The 18,982-nt window shown below is 39.5% G+C and overlaps 1 protein-coding gene across 1 annotated transcript in view; it reads right to left on the bottom strand.

Annotated features, from left to right (window-relative positions):
- Positions 1-2,470: 2,470 nt before the first annotated feature.
- Positions 2,471-18,982, bottom strand: part of LOC134342382 (uncharacterized) — a 48,102-nt gene continuing 31,590 nt past the window's right edge. The window contains exons 10-14 of the mRNA XM_063040438.1: positions 13,300-13,428; positions 9,215-9,329; positions 8,284-8,418; positions 6,108-6,233; positions 2,471-3,325 (exon numbers count right to left, since the gene is read on the bottom strand). Of these exons, the coding sequence (XP_062896508.1) occupies positions 3,192-3,325; positions 6,108-6,233; positions 8,284-8,418; positions 9,215-9,329; positions 13,300-13,428 (639 nt within the window). The 3' untranslated portion in view covers positions 2,471-3,191. The remainder of the gene's footprint in view (positions 3,326-6,107; positions 6,234-8,283; positions 8,419-9,214; positions 9,330-13,299; positions 13,429-18,982) is intronic.

The following is an 18,982-nucleotide window of genomic DNA, read 5'->3' as shown; positions in this document are numbered from 1 at the left end:
GTGCCAATTTGCACAAACTCAGCGAACAATCCAGAATCATTACCTTTTAGTATTATGTTTTGATTTAGCCCCAAGCTGCTCAAATTCCCTCAGCAGAATCTTTTGTTCTTCCTATGTCATTGGTACCTACATAGACCATGACAATTAGATCTTACCCTCCCACTCCAAATTCCTCTGCAGGTCAGATGAGATTTCCCAATCCCAGGCAGCAGACAGGCAACACAGCTTTTGGGACTATTGATTTTGTGGCAATGAATTATCTATTCCCCTGACTATACTATCATCAATTACAATTCTCTGCTATCCCCTCTGTTGAATGGTTCCCTGAATCATGGTTCCACGGTTCCTCATCATTCGTACAGCTTCCACTCTCATCCTCATAGGGAGCAACAATCTCAGACCTGCTGGGCAAGCTCAAAGCTTCTTCAGCACTCTTCTTGAATCCCCCACTCAGTCAAACTCTTGTCTCTGGCCAAAGACAGAACTTGAAGTAGTTAATCTAATGGGTGTGATTGCCTTCTGAAACACCTTGACAGGTAACTCTCCCTCCCGGATGCATTGCCATGCTTGAAGCTCAGATTTCAGCTCATCAACTTTGGACCTGAGTTCCTCGAGTTCCACTTGCTGCAGATCTGGTAATCAGGAACAACAATGGGATCCAACAGCTCCCACATCATGCAGCTACAAAACATCACCTGATCCAGCATCCCCACTCTATTTAGTTAGTTGTGATTTGGTATCTTTTATTAAAAGACACTTACCTTTACGTACCTGATATGCACACAAAGTGCGCATGCGCCGATCGTGCGTGCAGCCTGGTACAGCCGTTCCGATCTATTCTTACTTTCTTCTTCTTACTATTTAATTTACATTATTTTTTGTATTTTTTTTCTCACGGTAACACGTCGAAGCTGCACCCTCTCTAACATGCTGGTAGAGAGTGTTTTATTTGTGTTTTCTTTAGCGCTGGAAATGGTTACATCCCGACATGCGGGACAGAAGCAAGGTCGCATTGTGTATTCCACGGACCAGCAAATGCTGGCCGGTTTAGTGAGCAGAGCGGCGGACACCCCTGCTGAAATCCGGAGGAAAACACACAGAGGATGCAGAGGGGGATCACAAAGTCGAGGAAAGAGGACAATAGAGACTTTTGGAGAAGAGGAGTTTGGTGGGTAATACCGTTCCGCCTGACCGGAAGTGTACTGACAGCGGTAAGCGTAAAGGAGTTTGGTGCTTACTATTCTGGCTAACAACGGATGGTGCAATCCGGGGCATATTATGATCGAGGAACGTGTTTGCAGACTGGATATTGAACTTCTTACTGTTGGACTTCGGCCACATTCCACCATGATACAACACTTGGCAGCACGGGAGGTCGTTCCTGCCTGTGGCCATCAAATGTGCAGCTCCTCCCGTGGAGGGTCAGACACCCTGAGCCAAATAGACTGGTCCTGGACTTATTTTCTATCTGACATAGTTTGCATTTTGTTGCTTATTTGTTGGGGTTGTTTTGTATTGCTATATTTATGCTCTATTCTTGGTTGGTGCGGCTGTAACGAAACCAAATTTCCCTCGGGATTAATAAAGTATATCTATCTATTTATCTATTTGCCTCTATCTCCTTGTTAAAGCCTTGTCACATCAGAGTGCTGCACTAGGCCATTCACACAATGGCTGATCCAAAATGCTGTCCAAGACCTTGCCCCACCTCCTCAGTACCTCACTCTAAAGGCTGATTTATACTTGTGTGTACTAGCTTGTGCCGTAGCCTACGCAAGTGGGCTATGGCATTGTGAGCATGTATACTTGTGCATTGGTGTGTCTGTGTTCCTCTGCAATTTACCGTCAAAACGCTAGTTGGCGGTGGGGTGTCTATGCCACTGTGTTGAGTTTCTTCATGTTGAAACTCAACATGAAGAAACTCAAACTTCAAACAATGGCAACTGAAACTGAAGGAGGGTGAATTTTCTGTGTCTGGCCACTGAAAGACATGGACAAGGAATGCATTTCAAATATTTTCAGATGTCAGCAGGTAGATTTGATGATTTGGTTCATCGTCTCCAACCATTTATTTCGCATCAGGGTACGCACAGTATAGTCAAGAGACTGGCAATCACCATTCGAGTTTTAGCTTCAGGTGGAAGTCAATAGGCTGTAACAGCTAGTTACAAACTGGCGTCAAGCACAGGGTCCTCCATAATTTCGGAGATCTGTAAAGCTTTATGGAAATCATTGCAGCCAGAGTTCCTTCCCTGCCCTTCAGTCGCCCAACGGGAAGCTATTGCAGCGTAGGAGGAAATACAATGCTACCAAGCGGACCAATCACACTTGTTGAGGTCTGCATTGCCCCGACGCGTAGTTACATTTTGGGAGAGGAGCATGTAGGCTACCGCGTAGGGTTCAGCATAGAGTACAGTGTAGGGTACGCAGCTACGCCATACCTATGGCATACATTTGACGCACAAGTATAAATCAGCCTTAACTGTCCACTCCCACACTAGTTGTTCCACTTAAACTTCACTTCTTTTTATTGGCCCAAATGAAATTCACACGAAACAAGACACTAATGGTTCTGCTCTCACTCTCTGTACTCCAAAGTGAAAAGGCCAGAAGCCTAAGAATTTGAAGTCTTATAAGCATGAGAACTCTGAAAACAAAAATGAAAAGCTTATTTTTAGGAAATGGATCAAAGTTATCTTTATAATATTAGCTTTACTGTATACTGTCATCATACAGTTCATCAACTTTGTGCAATTTACTTAATACTAAAATTAGTAAATAGCAAAACCTAAGCCACAAGTTATGAAGCTCAGTAATATGTAAACTGTAGAAGTGAAATGTGTCTGAAGTCACACTGTTATTATGAAGCAATGATTAGTTCAGGGCCCATGCGCCTATTTTAATTTATTTCACTTATGTAGTTTTCAGGCAAATACATTATCTCTTACATCTGACTATTAAAGCCTGAGGGGAAAAGAACAAAATGTTCATTATCCCATACATATTATTTTAAGATTGCACCATTAATAAAACCAACTTTTAAAATTTACTGATAATCATGTTTAAAACACACTTAATTGTCAATACATCTTGGACCTCAATAAAACTTGTGCTATAAAATGTATCATCGTTTTTTTCCTATGCTCTTCAGTGTCTAGCTGACTGTAACACTAATAAACACTTCAGTGTTATCATTTGTGTTTTTGGAATTCCTTGTGAAATAAAACAGCTTGGAGCAGTTCCTGTGTTTCAGCTGTCTGCTGAGAAACCCTTCTGAGTTGCACCTTCAGTTCAGATTCATCAAACATTGCTACAAAGCAGGAATCTAAGAAAAGAGCAAATATGAATTAATTGAAGGCCATTTCAAAGCAGTACAAGTTTAATTGTTTGTTTTGCTAGCTATTTTAATACTTGAGAATCTGTGAGTAAATGCGTGACACTATGTAAATGCAAACTCCAATGGTTCTAAGCAGATGGTGAACTACCTTAAATTATTGAAGTTGGTTTGAAATAAGCCTGATACAGCTAATGTATAACCAGCTTCAAAGGATAGTCAATTTTATGTGGAGGTATATAAACAAAATATAGTAAAACTCTGTTAATTTGCTAGCTGACTTAAATCCTGAGGGTGACCACAAGACTTTGTGGTTTGCCCTTTGCTCTACTCACTTTACACTTATGACTGTGTAGCTAAGCACAGCTCCATTGCTATTTTCAAGTTTGCTGACAACACTGCTGTCATTGGCTGAATCAAAAGTGGTGATGAATCATATACAATGAAGATTGAAAATCTGGTTGAGTGGTGTCATAATAACAACCTCTTACTTAATGTCAGCAAGACCAAGGAGCTAACTATTGACTTCAGGAGAAGGAAACAAGAGGTCCATGAGCTATTTCTCACTGGAGGATCAGAGGTGGAGAGGGTCAGCAGCTTTAAATTCCTCCGTGTTACTATCTCAGAGGACCTGTCCTGAGCCCAGCACATAAGTGCAATTATGAAGAAAGCACAGAAACACCTCTACATAAATACTGTTGCATTAATGGAGTGTAGCAAAGGTTCACTGGACTAGCTCCTGGGTTGTCAGAGGTTGAATCGTCTAGGCCTGAATTCTCAAGAATTTTGAAAAACTAAAACTTAGAGAACTGTAACCAGGTTTACGTAGAAAAGATAATTTCCCCTTTGAAATTCTCTCTCCTAGAGAGCTGTGAATGTTCACTCATTGACTTCCTTCAAAAAAAAGATCACCGGATTTCTGGGTATTAAGGGAATCAATATAGTTCAGAAGATCAGCTGTGATCTTAATGAATAATGGAGCAAGGTGATGGACCAGCTGGTCTACTCCTTGGTCTTGTGTTCCATGTGTCATCTGAACACATTGTTCTGAATGCAAATCTTCACATTTGAGTTCTGCAAACTATATTTTTTTTGTAGCCATTCTATCTCCACTCCTTGCCTCTTCTGCACTTCCTCTTCAAATTAAGACATTTTCTCTCTTGCGTACATCTATTGGCTGTATCTTCACTGCCTTTATATTTTCAAAGTTCAAAGTAAATTTATTATCAAAGTACATATATATTACAATTTACAACCCTGAGATTCATTTTCTTGCAGGCATACTCAATAAATCTAATAACCATAATAGAATCAATGAAGGACAACACCAACCAGTGTGCAAAAGCCAACAAACTGCAAATACAAAAAGAAAAAATAATAATAATAAATAGATGGAGAGACCTTGAAAGTGAGCCCATAGGTTGTGGGAACAGTTCAGTGATGGAGCAAGTGAAGTTATCCCCTTTGGTTCAAGAGCCTGATGGTTAAGGGGTAATAACTGCTCCTGAACCTTCTTCCTGATGGCAGCAGCGAGAACAAAAAATGGCCTGGATGGTGGGGTTCCCTGATTATAGATGCTGCTTTTTCTGTGACAGCGCTCTGTGTAGATGTGCTCAATGGTGGGAAGGGCTTTACTATGATGGCTGGGCTGTATCCACTAGTTTTTGTCTGAAATTCCTTCCCCAGAGACCCCTTCCACTACTCCTCGAGTTTATTCAGCCAATTTATTAAAGCTATCTCTTTGACCATGTATCGAGCTATGTAGGAAGATGTAAATGATAATGTCTTGGGACATTTTACTATGTTGTCCCAAGTCTAAGAGGAAGAAGACCTTGTTTTCTCCACCTTCCCATCTATGAACCATCTTGTTCTGAATTTTCAAACTACATGAACTAATTGTTCTTCATAATAACTAAGATGCTATATAGAACATATTTTGTATAAATGGTTTGAAGCCTTTAAGCCGTAGTTTGTTTTCAGAACCAGATTCACAAGAGGATGGGTGCAGATCATGGGCACAAATCCTGGTTTCTTGCTTTACCACAGAGATACAATCACATTGTTAGCTATAACATGCTTTGGGATGTCCTAAGATCATAAAAATGCAAGGTTTTTGTTAAGGTATGCACTACAGGAAAAAGAAGAGGATGGGGATATGTAATGTTCATCCCTAAACTCATGGGAATCAATCACTTTGTTGGCTCTGGAGATACATATATTTCAAAGGTTGCAAGGTAGGTATATATTTTCCTTGGGGAACTTTATAAAATTAGATGGATTTTACAATAATTTTGTGCTTTTATGGTACCCAGTGATGATACTCACTTTTTATTCCAGATTTATTTGGAAAAAAATTAACAAATTACGTGATAGAAGTTTTTCAAAGTAATTTTTGACAAATTCAGATCTAAAAAAGCAATGCAGATATTCCCTTTGGCAAGTGAGTCTTGAATTACAACCTTTGTTCAAAAAGGCACATGAGAAGATTTTTATTGATTTGCTCAGTCTATCTAAGTTCTCTACCTGAAAAGATGGGGGAAAATTGATTTGATAAATTACTTTTAAAGCAAGGTGGTCTTCACTTGAGCACATTGACCAATGTGAGTGTAAACCTCAAAGAGCCTGTGCAGGTAGAGTGATCTGTTAGTTTCTGTGAATCTGAGAAATCCAGGCAATGAAAAGGTACCATAATATCCTAGAGTAATTCAAATCAACTGACAAATCAAATAACAATCTAGAAATCAACTTGAAGATGTAAGTTGCTTATTTTCACCTCTACTTAGATTCCGTAATGTTAAAAGGCCCAGGCGTTGAAATCTAACTTCCTGATGCTTGAGGAAATACAAGATGTAATCAACAACCTCCTTTGCATGTGGTCTCAACAGCAATGTAAAATTTTCTGTATTGGAAACAAATTACATGAATTATTATCCATAACTGATGAATTCTCTTTTAAAATGCACTCATGACACTGAAATTATATACCTACTTAAAATTATTGAAAAAATTATTTTAATATTTCTAAATAATATCAAAAATGTATTATTTATATCTCCTTTCTAAATGAAAGATGTGAATTTTATAAAGAGTATTTTGGAAAGGCTTGTGTAGTTTTTCCTTCATTAAATTTGGTGCTATGCATTTGAGACACAATTCTCAACAGAAGCCTAGTAAAAGGTGTTTGTCATTCCAAAGGATTCTTTACTGATTTACCAATCTAACTAATGTTTTTGAATTTTTTTGTTAATTTAAGTGTTTAGCTTATAAAAATATTCAAGGACTTTGTTGAACTTGTTCAGTCTTCCAGCTTGTGTATTGCTCCAAATTTCTAGCATGTGCAGTACCTCATTACTACTCACTCACCTCAACTCAGAGTATATTTTTGCTGTTTTTTTTGGGAAAATATAGAACATAGAATAGTACAGCACAGTACAGGCCCTTCGGCCCACAATGTTGTGCCGACCCTCAAATCCTGCCTTCCATATAAGCCCCCACCTTAGATTCCTCCATATACCTGTCTAGTAGTCTCTTAAACTTCACTAGTGTATCTGCCTCCACCACTGACTCAGGCAGTGCATTCCACGCACCAACCACTCTCTGAGTAAAAAACCTTCCTCTAATATCCCCCTTGAACTTCCCACCCCTTACCTTGAAGCCATGTCCTCTTGTATTGAGCAGTGGTGCCCTGGGGAAGAGGCGCTGGCTATCCACTCTATCTATTCCTCTTATTATCTTGTACACCTCTATCATATCTCCTCTCATCCTCCTTCTCTCCAACGAGTAAAGCCCTAGCTCCCTTAATCTCTGATCATAATCCATACTCTCTAAACCAGACAACATCCTGGTAAATCTCCTCTGTACCCTTTCCAATGCTTCCACATCCTTCTAATAGTGAGGTGACCAGAACTGGACACAGTACTCCAAGTGTGGTCTAACCAGAGTTTTATAGAGCTGCATCATTACATCGCGACTCTTAAACTCTATCCCTCGACTTATGAAAGCTAACACCCCATAAGCTTTCTTAACTACCCTATCCACCTGTGAGGCAACTTTCAGGGATCTGTGGACATGTACCCCGAGATCCCTCTGCTCCTCCACACTACCAAGTATCCTGCCATTTACTTTGTACTCTGCCTTGGAGTTTGTCCTTCCAAAGTGTACCACCTCACACTTCTCCGGGTTGAACTCCATCTGCCACTTCTCAGCCCACTTCTGCATCCTATCAATGTCCCTCTCCAATCTTTGACAATCCTCTACACTATCTACAACACCATCAACCTTTGTGTCATCTGCAAACTTGCCAACCCACCCTTCTACTCCCACATCCAGGTCGTTAATAAAAATCACAAAAAGTAGAGGTCCCAGAACAGATCCTTGTGGGACACCACTAGTCACAATCCTCCAATCTGAATGTACTCCCTCCACCACCACCCTCTGCCTTCTGCAGGCAAGCCAATTCTGAATCCACCTGGCCAAACTTCCCTGGATCCCATGCCTTCTAACTTTCTGAATAAGCCTACAGTGTGGAACCTTGCTAAATGCCTTACTAAAATCCATGTAGATCACATCCATTGCACTACCCTCATCTATATGCCTGGTCACCTCCTCAAAGAACTCTATCAGGCTTGTTAGACATGATCTGCCCTTCACAAAGCCATGCTGACTGTCCCTGATCAGACCATGATTCTCTAAATACCCATAGATCCTATCTCTAAGAATCTTTTCCAACAGCTTTCCCACCACGGACGTAAGGCTCACTGGTCTATAATTACCCGGACTATCCCTACTACCTTTTTCGAACAAGGGGACAACATTTGCCTCCCTCCAATCCTCCGGATATATTTCTGTCAAGCATTTTCTACAAACAAAGCTTTAACTAGCAGTCTAAATTCATGTTTAGACATTAAATGATTTTAGTACCATTAAAATATTGTTATTTTGCACTTTACCGTCTACTCCAAGGTAGCAGATTATACAAGCAGCTTGAAAGGAAAGATCATTATTTTCCGACTGATTTGCAAGCATTAGTAGATGGGTGATTTTATTCACATCTAATTCTTGTATTATTTGTGTTCCTATTGTCTCTGCAGAAACAAAAAGAATGTTTTTCAATATCTATGACATCAGATTATTTGCAATCATGTCTCACCTCAGACTGCACATTGAACGAATGTAGTTCAGCTCAAAGCCTAGAGCCACAGATGACAATTCAGCTGAGATATATGGTTGGTTTGCCTTGCTACTTTTGCAGTACTCAGCAGGGTGGTTTTTTTTTAAACTGTTGGAGTTCTCCCATTAACAGAAGCTATTTGGGAACCAACTGTTCCAAGAAATACACATCTTTTAATCTGCTAATGTATGTTTTTTGCTTTGTTGCAAAAACAAATGAAAAAAAGTTTTATCTTCATTTTAAACATCCTTAAAGATAAGATCAAAATTCATTGTTGTGTTTTCATACATGGACATGTCTAAAAATAGGCATTCAAATAGCTCAAAGTCTTCAGTGTAGAATCACAGATACACAGTGCAGAATAGGACGCTCTATACAGAAGCTGCCAACAGTTTCATGTGTTTCTGCCTTTTGTTTTGCTCCACATTCCACAGACTACCTCAGCGGTGTACCCACTTCTCCTACAAGGTTAAATGTAATTTATATCACTAAAGTTCCTTACCTCTTCCTAATTTCATAATAAAAGACTCGCATTTTCACAGCACTTTACATGGTAATGATAATTTTTTAAGTCTGTATTAACAATTTTGCTACATATAGTAATTAGGGACTATTTTTCCTTAAAGTGCTTAGCTTTTCAAAATTAAAATATTGCAACCGTCTGCTGATTAAATTGTTGCATAATTACAAGATTAAAATAATATCCTCACCATATTTTGTGAGCTCAGCCAAGCAAGCTGTCGCTTGCAGCAAGGAGCCAGACTCAACTCTGAAGCAATTGAGGACTTGAAGCACAGCCACAGCACATTGACTGTCAGTGATGGCCTGAAACACATAAAGATTGAATCAAAATCCAAAGTAATGGCCAAGGACTGTTGTGCCTCTTAGTGTAGTTTCACATGAGCTGCTGACATTTAATGCTTGAACTAAAGGCAAAAGTTATTAGCAAAGGAGGCTGAACTTGTCCTTGTGACGCTGATACAAAACACTTTTTAATTTTTAATTAAAAAGAAACATACTTCTTGATCTGGCCAAGCCAAGGTCTGGTTATAAACGGCCAAAGCTGTAGAGTTGAAAGTTTTGAGCCCCACACACTTGCAGCAACAGACAGGAAAATCAAGGACAGAGATGGGGAACAGTGACTTGTTTATGGAATTAGGGACTTTGTGAGGCAGTGATTAGGTATCAGGAGAGTTGTCGTGAAAACCTTTTACATGTTTGTAAAGGAACTAAGGAAGATTGACTTTTTCCCCTGCACATGTGAGGGACATTAGAGGAAACATAGTTTTTCAGATGCAAGAAGAGCCTGACAATAGAGCTCAGTGCATAAGTAGTGGATACAAGGAAATACAGATGGAGGACAGAGGAATTATAATACCAGAACAAGAACAAGGTAAGGTGATTGATTGGTATTTGTTTGCTGATGACACCACTGTCATTCGCTGAATCAAAGGTCGTGATGAATCATCATATAGGAGGGACATTGGCTATCTGGCTGAGTGATGCCACAACAACAATCCCTCATTCAATACCAGCAAGACCAAGGAAATGATTATTGCCTTCAGGAGAAGGAAACTGGAAATTCATGTGCCAGTCCTCATCGGGGGATTAGAGGTAGAGACAGTCAGCAACTTCAAATTCCTCGGTGTTATCATTTCAGAGGATCTGTCCTGAACCCAGCACTTAAATGCCTTTATAAAGAAGGCACGGCAGCATCTCTACTTCCTTAGAAGTTTGCAAAGATTTGGCATGACATCTTAAACTTTGACAACCTTCTGTAGATGTGTTGTAGAGAGTATATTGACTAGTTGCATCACAGCCTGTTATAGAAACACCAATATCCTTGAATACAAAATCTTTTAGAAAGTAGTGGATACGGCCAACTACATCATCGGTAAAGCCCTCCCCACCATTGAGCACATCAACGCAGAGTGCTGTCACAGGAAAGCACCATCCATTGTCAGGGACCCCCCCCCCCCCACAACCACCCAGGTTATGTTCTCTTCTCACTGCTGCCACCAGGAAGAAGATGCAGGAACCACAGTACCCTCAGCACCAGGTTCAGGAACAGTTATTACCTCTCAACCATCAGGCTCTCGAACCAGAGGGGATAACTTCACTCACCCCATCACTAAACTGTTCCCACAACTGTGGACTCACTTTCAAGGACTCTTCATTGCATGTTTTTGATATTTATTGTTTATTTATTTATTATTATTATTTTCTTTTTTATTTGCAGAGTTTGTCGTCTTTTCCCCGTTGGTTGTTTGTCCATCCTCTTGGGTGCAGACCTTCATTGACTCTACCGTGTTTCTTGAATTTACTGTGTATGCCCACAAGAAAATGAATCTCAGGGCTGTATGTGGTGACATGTATGTGTGTGTGTGTGTGTATGTGTGTATATATATATATAAATTTGGTAATAAATTTACTTTGAATTTTGAACTTTGAACATACATTAAAATCATGAATACAACATTCAGCCAGTGATGTGGGGAGGATCAAAGTTCAAATGGAGGGATGTTAGGGAAGGTTACAAAATGATGTACTGATGAGAACTACACTGCGGTCACATTGGCTTTGATAGGACGAGTTTGAAAAGCTCAGCTGTATGAACTGCATTTAGCTGACACATAGAATACTTGTAGATCAATACAATTGCCTTTATGATAACAAAGCAGTGGAAAAGACATAATCACCATGACACTGTGATGGTCACTTTTGAATTACATCAGAAGTGCTGAGGTTGAGATAATTGAAAATCTCAATGAGTGAAGATCAACAATGGCTTGTCCTAGTCCAATCACATAGATGAGAGGGCTATGAGAGTTCATCAGCACCTCTCCTTCCTCAGACGGCCAAAGAGATTTGGTATGTTCCCTTTGACCCTCAACAAGTTTTATTGATGCATCAGAGAAAGTATCCCTTCTGGAAGCATTGTGACTTGCAGTGGCAACTGATCTGCTCAAGCCTGCAAGAAACTGTAGAGGGATGTAGTCACGGTTTGCCACAACATGGAAATCTGCTTCTTCCCCATGGACTCAGTCTACACTTCTCACTGCCTCAGTAAAGCAGTCAAACTAAGTAGCTTATTGTTGACTTCAAGAAGCCAATCTACATTGGGGGATCAGTGGTGGAGTGAGTGAGTAGCTTTAAATTCCTGGCCATTAACATATCGAATGACCTGCCCTGAGCCCAACACAAAGAAGCAATCATAAGTGTCTTCACTTTAAGAGATTCAGCTTGTCACCAAATTCTCTAACAAACTTCTACAGATGTACCACTGGAAGTATCATGGTCTGGTAAGGCAGTACGATGGTCTGGTAAGGCAGTACGAATGCGCAGGGATGCAAGAAACTGGAATGAGTAGTAGACTCAGCCTAATACATCATGGGTACATCCCTCCCCACCACTGGTAGTATCTATAGAAGGTACCACCTCAAGGAGGGGGCATCTACCATCAAAGATCCCCATCAATTGGGGCATGCCATCTTCTCGTAGTAACCATTAGGCAGGAGGTACAGAGGACTGAAGTCCCACACCACCAGATTCAGGAACAGTTACTTCCCTTCAGCCATTTGGTTCTTGAATTACCTGGCAAAACCCTACTTGGTGCAGTTCAGCAGCACTATGAATACTTTGATTATTTTGTACTAAAATGGATTGTTTGTTCTTGTCTAAGCAGCTACCCATTATAATGCTTGGTCTTTAGCCTACTCTTTCACAAATGTTGTGAGACGATTTGCCGTCACTATCCACTCGGACAGTGCATTCCAGATTCCAAATTCCCTCTTGGTGAAAAAATTTCTTCCTCAGATCCCTCTAAAGCTCTTAGTCCGTTCCCTAAACCTAAGCCCTCTAGTTTAAGACATCTCTTAGAGGAAATGTTTCCTAACTACCATATATCTACCTCTTCTGATTTTGAGTTCTTCTCTCAGGCTCCTCCTTCCTCCACAGCCTCCTCCATTCCATGGTAAACAACAGCCTTTTCCTCATAGCTGAAATGCTTCATTCCAGAGAACATCTAGTTGTCGCCATTTCTGTGCTCTCTTCAGTCCAATCACATCACATCCCCTGTAATGCAGCAACCCGGACTCGACACATCACTCTGGATGACACAGCCAATGTTTTATGAGGTTGTAACATAACTTTCTTACTATTCACTTTCACCTTCAGGAATCCTTGGACTGCACCAAAGTTCCTCTGTTTCTTAATACTCCCTGAGCCCCATCATTCACTGGGTATTCCATCCTTATTAGTCACCCAAACAGCAACAGTAAAATTTCATCTGCCATTGCTCTACCAATCTTACAATTAATCAATCAATATCATTCCATTGCCCATGACTATGCTCCTCACAATCCACAACACTGCCTATATTTCATGCTCTAACCTGTCCAACCAGTTCCACACTTGGGACCTTGTCAAAGGCCTTGTTAAAGTCACATAGATTACATCAACTGTAGGGCCCTCATCAATACATTTTCTCTTTTGTTAATTCATTGTCGGAGAGCTGTAACAGGTAACAAACTGAGCACGTATGTTCCAATACACTCTGAAACAGATACTCAGTTTACTTACAGGAAGTTATTTATTTACGTTGTGCAGCGTTCTCTAACCTGCGCAGTGTTAGCATTTTACTACTTCAGGGCAGTACATAAACTGGTGATTTTAACATGAAGATTCAATATTTAGATTATTCCTTTATTTGCCACAATTATCCCTTTAATCAAAATCCTAAAAAGGTACTGTGCTCCCAAGAAAAATGCCATCCTTTTAAATAGCAGGAACTTGCCTGTTGAGTGTTGCTTGTAGCTAATTTGTTGATAATGGTTGAAACAAGATAAGTGATTCCAGGACTTGTTTTGTGAACCAACAGTAACTTTCCTAAGGTGTTCAAGATATTTTCTGACACAATAGCATCCTGTAAATTAAATAAACACTTAATCAACTGAACCAATCATAATCTTCATATTTTTTGTTTTTAAATTTATTAATACATCTTTCAAATACTCTGGCAGTTGATAAGCCTTTATTGGCTGGACGACAAACCCCTCCTATTCACAATGACTATTTTGCTCATCGTTATTGTATCCAAGTTTTCAAGTTGCCATCTAATTAATCCCATACCCTGATGTAATTTTTAAATTTTTTCTCAACAAATCATTAAAGTATTTTATGCATGTTCATTGATATAAGTAATATTTTACCATTTGGTTTTGAATGGCATGAAAAATACAGTCATGAATACTAATTAAATCATCACTAAGTGTTTCAAAAATTAGACAAATACTTCACTTGATTCTGAATGGGACTAGTCTCTTTCATTATCATATTCCAATACTATAGAAGGAAAGCTTCCTGTATGATTTTAGTATCACTCCATCCTACTTTAGTTTGTTTTGGGCATTAAGTGTCATTGGACCCTGGGCAGTTGGAAAAGGCAGTGGGAAGTGCAGCCCCACTGTGCTGAATGGAGTGTGAAGACTAGGATCCTAGTAAGTCGGAAAGGGGTATAGGAATCCCCGCATATGGGTATCAAAAAGCAGAGTGACATGCAGTATCTGATGAACCAGAAACCAAACCACTGAGATTTCCGACTGGTCCAGTCGTGGATTATAGCAGTTTTCCTGTATTCGTTTAGCACCTAACCAATTTCCTAAACAGATCAATTATTTTTTCTTCAGTTACAAAGCCTTTAATTTTATTAAACAGTATCCTGTGCAAAACCTCATGGAAGTGCTGATCATCTACATACAAAGACTTTTCACTATTCACTACTTCCTTCCTTAAAACATTCATTAGATATGTTTTACTCTTTACAAATTCACTTTGCTTTTATCTAAATAGTGCAGGTTTCTTTTCAGTAATCTGTTTCCCCCTCAATATCTAAGAGATAAGAATGGCTATAAGTCAGAACATTCAGTGTATTTATATCCTCATCACATAATATTGTATTAATTTACAGAATAATCTTCCCTTGCAGTCAGCTTCACCAATATTCCTAAGCCCCAAATCTTTTTTATTATTAATTTTTTATTGCAACACCAACAAATTACATTCAACACAACCAGTTGCCAATTACATTTTGACTGTTTAACCCAGCCACCCCCAACCTTCATCACCAGCCCCCTTCCACCCCTCTCTCCCCTCATCCCTCTCCCCTCCACCAATCAACTGAATAGTAGTACATACACAGACAAAGCATTCCTATTTTAACAAAGGATCGTTTAAGTTAGATATCAAATTTGTCCACATTATGATTGTGTTTGGTCGTGCATCATTTACTCTTGCTGATGAAAGTTCCAGGTAAGAAATGTCCAAAACGCTCTGAAGCCAGTGAGTATTTGAAATATCATGGGGAGGTTTCCAACGCTGGACTACAATCTTCTTAGCTGCAGCCAGGCCTGCCAGCCAGATTTTGCATGTTTTTTTCCGTAAAGGAAAGGTGTGAGTCATCATTTAGAAGCTGTACAGTGGGGTCCATTGGTAATTGTACCCCTGTTAGTTCTGTAAGAGTACTGATAACCTTCCCCCACAAATCAAAAACCCCTGGACATTCCCATACAACATGTATAAAAGAGCCAACGGTTCCGTGGGGACAAAATGAGCAATATGGGTCAGGAACCAGCCCCATTTGATGTCTAATTCTCAGTGTTAAATATGCTCTATGACAAAATTTCAAGTGTATATACCGATGATTTGGGTTTTTCGAAGCACCGGCAGCATTATCCCAAATCGCATCCCAGTCTAAGTCTTGTCCCAATTCTGATATGTCCCTATCCCAAGCTTTCAATCCCGATGTGGGCATATAATTCTGGGAGCTTAATTTATCATAGATATATGACACTATCTGTCCTGGAGCACTCTGTATCCAACTTAAAATGGGATGGTCCTTTAAATCTGACCCCAGGGAACGCCGTAGGTTTTACTAGCTGATCTTACTTGAAAATAGAAAAAAAGGGAATGTTTATCAATATTATATCGAGATATCAGTTCTTGAAAGCTAAGGATAGTACTTGCCCCATTAATATCTTGAAGAGTATTAATACCTTTATCCTCCCAAGTTCTGTTAGTGAATGGCTTCCCCCCAGATAGAAAATGATTATTGTTCCATAATGGAGATGATTTACAACATATGCTTTTAAATTTTAGGAATTTTTCTGCTGCTCTAAACACTTGTAGTATATGGGTTAAGATTGGACCGTAATACAAATCAGATTTTTTGGTAGACATACCTATAAGGAGAAAGTCCTTCAACCTTATTGGTGCTATTAGCTCTTGTTCTATATTTTTCCAGGACGAAACTTTATCCTCCTCCATCCAATAGCTAAGACTTTTTAATACAAATGCCCAGTGATACAATTTAAAATTTGGACATGCCAATCCGTCATCCGACTTTTTGAAATGTAGAACTGACCATTTTATATTGGGTCGTTTACCATTCCAAACGTAGCATCGTAGTAAGGAGTCCAATTTTTGCCAATATCCTGCTGGAGGTGCAAGTGGGATCATTGAGCTCATAAAATTAATGCGGGGTAAGATGTTCATTTTAATGACCGATGTACGGGCCGGGACTGATGCTGGCAGGTGTCTCCATCTATTAATATCTTCCTCTTTCTTTCCCAGAATTAAAGAGTAATTTGTTTTAGCCACAGATGATAGGGAAGTATTAACTTTAATACCCAAGTAGAGGACTTCATTTGCAACTTTAATCTGGGGAGGAAGAGACACCTTACTTTTATCCGTATTAATCAGCATCAATGCTGATTTTAACAATTAACTTCGTATCCTGAAAGAAATCCAAATTGCTCCAGTGTTTTTAAAACATAGGGGAGAGTTTGTTGAACGTTCACCATATAAACTAGCGTAAAGTGCTATTGAATGTGATGTTGTACCTATTGTAATAGGGGAGATCTGAGGAGAGTTTCTAATTAAATGTGCAAGCGGTTCAATAGATATAGTAAAAGTTAAAGGAGACAAAGGGTCCCCTTGTCATGTGCCCCGTCCTATGTCAAATAACTCTGAGAAACCTCCTCCCACACATACCCGGGCTGAAGGATTAGCATACAGTGTTTGAATCATATTGATAAATCTATCACCGAACTTAAACTCTTTTAGAACTCTCCAAAGATATGGCCATTCAAGGCAATCGAACGCTTTTTCAGCATCTAGAAATAGCATGCCACAGGCAGGTGGGATTTTATGTGTTGCACTCAGTACGTGTAAGAGCCGGTGAATATTATCAGATGCAAGACGCCCATTAATAAAGCCCGTTTGATCTGGGCTAATTATTTTCCCAACTACTGTCTCAGACTTTGGAAAATATCTTGAGGTCGACATTTATCAAGGAGATTGGACGGTAATTGGCACACTCCAAGGGGTCCTTACCGGGCTTAGGTATAACTGTGATCAGGGCTGTGTTTAGATCACTATGGAAAGCGCCATTTCCAAAAGCATAATTTAATGTTTCTAACCATACTGGTCCAAGAATATCCCAAAGTGCTAGGTAAAGTTCCACGGGTATGCCACCTATGCCTGGCGTACGGCCCTTATTTGTAGCTTTGACTGCTTTGAGTAGCTCATCCAGTGTAATAGGAGAGTCTAGAGTTTTGGTGTCCTCTAACGACAACGTAGGGAGGTGTAATCCACTGAAAAAATCCGTGGTCATTCTCAGAAGGAATTGAGCCACTTGTATACAATTCTTTAAAGTAATTCTTGAATGTCTCGTTTATTTCTTCTGTTGAAGATACTACACCATGTTTAGCACATCTAATGGCTGGTATAGACCTTTTAGTTTCCTGTTGTTTGAGCGTTAGAGCTAAAAGATGGCTCGGTCTGCTGCCTTCTGCGTAATACTTATGTTTGGTTATATGGATCATATATTCTGCCCCGCTTCTTAATAAATCATTTAATTCTGCTTGTTTTGTTTTGAGCACGTTTTCTTTTGTTATGGTGTACCTCCTTTTGAGATCATTCTCCAAAACCTTACACTCTTCTTCTAAGGTGGAAATCTTTTGAAGCTGGCTTTTATATAGATAAGAACTGAACCATATAGCGTTATTTCGTAAGAATCCCTTGATGGAGGCCCAAATCACTGTCACGTCTGAGACACTATTTTTATTTACATTTATAAATTCTGTCAGTTTTCTTCTCAGTTGTGATAGAACTTCGTCGTTTTTTAGAAGGGTGGAGTTAAACCTCCACCTAGTAGCTGTATTTTTAATTTTGCTGTAATTAGAAGTAGATATGACTGGGTTGTGATCAGATGGATGTCTGGGCAAATATCCTATTGAGTGTACTAAAGGCAGCAGAGTGGAGGATATAAGAATGTAATCTATCCCAGAGAAAGTTTTATGTCTTGTGGAGAAGAAGGTATAGTCTTTAGCAGATGGATTATGCACCCTCCATACATCCGTTAAATTTAAATCCGCTAGAAAAAGGTTAAGTGCTTTGGAAGCAGATTCTTGAGAGCTTGATATAGTGGAGGAAGATTTATTGAGGTTAATCTTTACCAAAGCATTCATGTCCGAACCAACATATATAGTTGGTAGTCACTTCACTTCAGTAATTGTGAGGTAATTGAGGGAAAAAATTCAACCTCGAATATAGTTGGGGCATATAGGCTAATGAATGCAACTTTTTTACCCTGAATGGATGTGCAGCAAAAAGCTAGACATCCTTTATTGTCGGCGCCCATCCTTTCAAATGATACATTAATATTACGTCTCATTACTATCATAACTCCTTTCGTACGAGCACCATCAGCTGATACAACGGGTTTATAAAAACGGTTTTGAACCCTGGGAATGTCATTAGGTTCAAGATCTGTTTCCTGTAACAGCACAATATCTATTTTCTTTCTGCGTAAGAAATCTAAAACCTTTGAACGCTTGTAGGGAGAGTTTAATCCTCTAACATTAAATGATACAATAGTAAGATCTTCTAATTTATCTGTGTTGCTCATCTTCCCCTGGATCTGTTGTTGTAAGTTGGTGGTGGAGCCCTGAGTTACCCCCTTCCCACCACCCCATCACCCCTCTCATTCAACCCCTTACTTTGTAACATCTGTGAGTGTCACTTAGCAATGTCAGACACTGAACACTGACATCAACCGTCCCCCTCTAGCACCAACAAATTAGAAAGGCAAAGCAGTTCTCATAGACAATCATATCAACGAGACAAGAAAAAGAAACTTGGACAAACCCGTTAACCTATATAAGTAAAACAGGTACCGTCTCACATATACTATAACACATGATCAAGATCCCAACAGCTATCTTGCAAGAAACCGTCGCTTCAATGGACCGTCACTAAGCGATGGCGCTAATGACGTCTCATCTGGTGCCAGAAATGTAAACAAGTCTACTGGAGACATAACATTCTAAAGTTAGCCAGAACAAACTGCTGTTTTTCAGCTTAATTCTTGATGAAGTATTACATTTGGGTATATTGAGTATTACCTTAAAACTCTGACC

The sequence above is a fragment of the Mobula hypostoma genome, chromosome 2 (genome assembly GCF_963921235.1).
Source record: "Mobula hypostoma chromosome 2, sMobHyp1.1, whole genome shotgun sequence".
In the NCBI taxonomy this organism is placed as follows: Eukaryota; Metazoa; Chordata; class Chondrichthyes; order Myliobatiformes; family Myliobatidae; genus Mobula; species Mobula hypostoma.
This window is presented reverse-complemented; position numbering and strand designations above follow the sequence as displayed.